This window comes from Atta colombica, unplaced genomic scaffold (genome assembly GCF_001594045.1).
Source record: "Atta colombica isolate Treedump-2 unplaced genomic scaffold, Acol1.0 scaffold250, whole genome shotgun sequence".
NCBI classification, from domain to species: Eukaryota; Metazoa; Arthropoda; class Insecta; order Hymenoptera; family Formicidae; genus Atta; species Atta colombica.
In genome coordinates this window covers 149,151-154,194 of record NW_017259349.1, presented here as the reverse complement: position 1 = coordinate 154,194, position 5,044 = coordinate 149,151, and the positions used below count along the sequence as shown (strand labels likewise).

General features: G+C 36.9%; 2 protein-coding genes across 2 annotated transcripts in view; one reads left to right on the top strand and one right to left on the bottom strand.

Annotated features, from left to right (window-relative positions):
• Nucleotides 1-5,044, bottom strand: part of LOC108688959 (acetyl-coenzyme A synthetase) — an 8,914-nt gene that overhangs the window by 808 nt on the left and 3,062 nt on the right. Inside the window, exons 3-8 of the mRNA XM_018195525.1 lie at nucleotides 3,933-4,128; nucleotides 3,463-3,845; nucleotides 3,108-3,300; nucleotides 2,864-3,019; nucleotides 2,596-2,763; nucleotides 2,273-2,462 (exon numbers count right to left, since the gene is read on the bottom strand). Coding sequence (XP_018051014.1) covers nucleotides 2,273-2,462; nucleotides 2,596-2,763; nucleotides 2,864-3,019; nucleotides 3,108-3,300; nucleotides 3,463-3,845; nucleotides 3,933-4,128 — 1,286 coding nt within the window. The remainder of the gene's footprint in view (nucleotides 1-2,272; nucleotides 2,463-2,595; nucleotides 2,764-2,863; nucleotides 3,020-3,107; nucleotides 3,301-3,462; nucleotides 3,846-3,932; nucleotides 4,129-5,044) is intronic.
• Nucleotides 361-2,214, top strand: LOC108688960 (alpha-enolase-like). Its single transcript, XM_018195526.1, has 5 exons — nucleotides 361-755; nucleotides 879-1,003; nucleotides 1,109-1,354; nucleotides 1,441-1,879; nucleotides 2,086-2,214. Exons 1-5 carry the CDS (start codon nucleotides 361-363, stop codon nucleotides 2,189-2,191), a joined length of 1,311 nt encoding a protein of 436 aa, XP_018051015.1. The 3' UTR covers nucleotides 2,192-2,214.

Below are 5,044 nucleotides of genomic sequence, written 5' to 3'. Positions count from 1 at the left end.
ATATATATATATATATATATAAATGATCGTAAAATCTCAAATCGTAAGAAACAAACGCGCAATGTGATTGGTCAATTCCTTACGCCTTCAGATTTTATGATTATTATATACAACTCCTATTGTAGAACTTGCATTACATCACGGCTTGAACTTTCATCTGAATTAGGCTACAAACCTAATCCGTCGTATTTCACTATTAGACAGTTGACTTTGATAGGTTTTAAATATACACCTGATTTGAATTCTGATCAAAATTATTAGAATGTAATTAAATCGAGGGACGCATTCGCGAAATACGCAAAGCAACAATTCAATTCAATCCTCAACGATAAGTGACATACAAATTTCGAATAATATAAAATGGCACTTCGAAAAATCAAAGCTCGTCAGATATTTGATAGCAGAGGCGAACCGACTTTGGAAGTTGATGTGATCACTGATATCGGCTTATTCAGATCATCGGTTCCTTCTACCGTGTTACTTAATCCAAATCAGGCGCGCGAGATTCGAGATGAGAACATGATGGCTTATCACGGTCGCTCAGTATTCAAAGTTGTCGATATCATCAACAACGTGATTGCTCCTCAACTGATAAAATCAAAGCTAGAAGTTTGTCAACAAACGGAGATAGACGAGTTGCTGAACAAGTTAGATGGTACAGAGAATAAGTCGAGACTTGGAGTTAACGCTATCCTCGGAGTCTCCGTGGCCTGTTGCAAAGCCGGTGCTGCTAAAAAAGGTCTACCAGTTTACAGGTAGTAATATATTCTATTCCTCACTAATATCATTCTATTCCTTACCTTATGACTTATGACTAAATTAATTCATTGTACAAAGAAACTTATATGTTTATTTATTTTCGGCCTTTTACATTTTAGATACATTGCTGAATTGGCAGAAAACAATAAATTATGCATACCTGTGCCGAGTTTTAGTATGATCAACGGAGGACGATATGCTGGCAATAATTTATCGTATCAAGAATTTATGATATTACCCATAGGTGAGGGTGTGCATACATGTATATAAAATCGAGTATTCGATTTAATTGTTAAACGTCAAAATATTCGACTAGTTTTTTTATATTTTTATATGTGATATATATTAGGTGCTGAGAATTTTGCCGATGCCGTAAAAATGGCTACCGAAATGTATCGAATACTAGAGAGAAAAATCATTACTGCTAAACAAATACAAGGGCCGCTCCTGATTAACGACAATGGAGCCTTCGCTCCTGATTTGGAAAACGACGAAATCGCTTTGACCTTTTTAGACGCGTCCATCAGAGACGCGGGTTATGAAGGAAAAATTAAAATAGCGCTGGACGTCGCAGCGAGCGCTTTTTATAAAAAAGGTTTCGCTATATTCAAAAGATTTTCTTTTAAACACAATTATTTTATGATCACATTCTAAAGAAAGTTCATATTTACATTCACATAGGAAAATACGACTTAGCGTTTAAAACAAAGGATTCCGATCCCACTAATTACTTGGAAGCAGAGGCTTTAAGAGATCAGTATCTAAGATATCTCTCAAAATTTCCAGCGATACTCTCAATCAAAGATCCTTTCGAACAAGAAGACTGGAACAGTTGGTTAATGATTGCTCATCAAGGAATTCAAGTAGTCAGCGATGATCTCACAGCAATGAATATCGAGAGAATCGAAGAAGCAATGAATAGAAATATAGCAAACTGTCTCGTCTTGAGAATATCACAGATCGGCACTGTGACAGAGGTTATTAATTGCGCAAAAATGGCGATAATCAACAATTGGAGTTATATCATGAGTGCAAGCCAGGGTGAGACAGAAGATAATTTTATCGCAGATTTAGCGGTTGGACTTTCCGCTGGCCAATTCAAAGCTGGAGCACCTTGCAGGTATTAGGATGCGAGCAATTATAACATTGAGAGTGAGTGAGAGTAAGAGTAAGAGGGAGGGAGGAGAAAGAGAGAGAGAGACAGATTCTCCGAGTTTAAAATTGATTTTAAATCGAATGCTAAAACATTCCTCCAGCGAGAATTATGATACTTAAAAGAAAGAGAATTATGATACTCATATTCATTTAACGCTATGATAATTGCAGGGGTGAAAGAATGAGCAAATATAATCAAATATTAAGAATTGAAGAGGAACTTGGTAAAGATGCCAAATACGTCGGAACAAAATATCAAAATCCTCTAATGAAATAATCTTGTGGATAGTTACGTGCCACTAACTGAAATGTATATGAAACAATGAAGGGGAAAGCAGAAAGATCAAATAATACTTACCATCCCCCGTACAATAAAATCCATTGAATCGATCAAAGTATGTATTTTGAAAACGTTGGTGATTTCCATAGAGGGTCCGCATCATACCCGGCCATGGTCGACGGAAAACGAGGTATCCTTCTCCTTCGCCTTCAATCACACAACCATCCTCATCAAGAAGCTCCGGCAAAATTCCGAAGAAAGGAAACGTCTAGACATATATCGTTTCATATATTAGAAATAAATTATTTATAATAAATATTTATTATAATAATAAATATAATAAATATTTATTATTAATAAATTATTTATTATAAGGAATTATTAACGAAAAAATTCTTTACCGCAGAGCCTGGCTTCATAGGTGTAGCACCTGGTAACGGTGTAATCACATGACCACCAGTTTCCGTTTGCCAAAACGTGTCTGCTATACTGCACTTACCGTGGCCAATGAGATTATAAAACCAAAGCCAAGCCTCGGTATTGATCGGTTCACCGACTGAACCAAGGACCTGAAACGCGTATAAGCATGTGTAGGCTCTCTGTATATGTTAAGCATTTGTTTCCTTTTCTTTTTTTACTAATGAGTAAGTACTGATGAATGAGATGTACCTTAAGCGTGGATAAACTGTGCTTCTTCACAAGCTCATCACCAAATTTCATTAATGATCTAATGGCTGTTGGTGCCGTATAAAATTGTGTGACCTTATATTTATCGATAATGGACCAATATCGATCATTTTCTGGATAGAAGGGTGTACCTTCAAACTAAACAATGTAAACCATGAAATGCAGACCGAGGGAATAAAAAAATCAAGAATGATCTACGTAAGAAAAATGTGAAAAATGCACGTACTATAACGGATGTTGCGCCATTTGCTAACGGACCGTAAACCACGTAAGTATGTCCTGTGATCCAGCCACAATCGGCGGTACACCAATAAACATCACCTGGATGATAGTCGAAAACATATTTGAAAGTTGTTGCTGCATAGATCAGATATCCCGCGATAGTATGGAGAACGCCTTTTGGTTTTCCAGTAGAACCGCTACGTGATTATGGAAAACAAGAGTCCTTTCAGCGAGAACAAATTAGGAGAGCTACGAGTGTTGGAGAAAAACTCTGTCCATTACCGACTCTATGTTTTTATTTGGCCTCGGTATAGATATGACAGAATGAATATAAGAAGGAAAGGACGCGGTATGTGTACCTCGTATAAAGGATAAAAAGTGGATCCTCGGCGGCCATCCAAACTGGATAGCAGCTCGCTTCCGCATCCTCCATCTCATCATGCCACCAAACGTCTCGATCATCGTCCCAAGAAACATTTGCGATATCCATGGCTGTACCGTTGCTAGTACCATTCATTCCCTTCATCTTACCCTGTGGATTGTTGAGTCTTCTTAGATGCGCAACGACAATGCAGTTTTCAAGTTGATGGCCATGCTTCTTGGCCTTTGCCGCAGCTTCGTCGCAGATATTTTTCAATAAAAGTAATTTCTCGCCTCTCCAAACGCCATCTGTAGTAATAAGAATCTTGGCCTTAGAATCGAGAATACGTTCCGCCAACGAATCAGATGAATATCCTGCAAACTGTGAGATTGTATACATTATTCTTTTTTCCTCTTTTATTCATTGCGACGTTTATGTTTATACCATCTCATCGATATTTGTACTTACCACCACGCTGTGAATCGCCCCTATCCTCGTGCAAGCCAACATGGCGATCGGTAGCTCCAAGATCATCGGCATGTAAATCACCACTTTGTCCCCCACAGAGACATCCTTCGATTTTAGAACATTCGCAAACCTACATGTCTCTTCGAGCAACTTTCTATATGTCAGTCGCGAATAATCTTCCGGATCATTTCCTTCCCTGACAACACAATGGATAGCAAAATATCGATGAAAATTCATTCAATTCGAGAGAATGTGAAAAGTATCAATATTTTAATTCTCGCGAGTAACGAATCGCATAGCATAATTTAAAGAAAACGGCAAGGATATGCACATCTCGCACTTGCGTGCAATACAGTCAACTAAAGTCAATCATTTCATTTTTTAAATTTTAATTTATCTTACATATATGTATCTATGTAAAAGATCTTGAGCGACTATAAGAAGCTTGGAAACGTCCTCGAGTCGCGTTTCAACAGAGAGAGAGAGAGAGAGAGAGAGAGAGAGAGAGAGAGAGAGATTGCGCACATATTTTAAAGATTCTTTTACGTCTATATAAACATAATGTTACATGCTAATGTACCAAGAATTATCATAGAACGGAATATACATTACATAAAGTCAAAATCTGAATCTAGTTATGGCATTGCGAATCGTGTGAATAATTAGGAAAGAATTAGGTAAATCGATCGATAAAATGAGATACTTTACGATAATATATCGATCACTACTGATTGTGAACAAAACACCTAGCTATATTATTCCTTAATAAGATGATTGTGCGTGATTTTTTTCATAACTGTATGCGTATTTTGCATAACTGTATAGCGGTAACCGTATCGATATTGGTAGACAAAAAGCGTAATACATTCAACAATGATAACAATGAAGACGAATCGAAATGTATTATTTAATTCGTTTACATATTTATTATTTAACAACATTGCAGTATCAATCACGCGTCTTCTAATTTCTCATTTTTCTCATTCAACTAGATTTGCAATTAATCTCGTGATATTATCCTTGAGCGACGTATTATTATCCTTTAGTGAAGTGAAGCACATCTGACCTTCATCTCTCAATTTCAATCTCCTCTCTAAACTCAGGGTTGAATG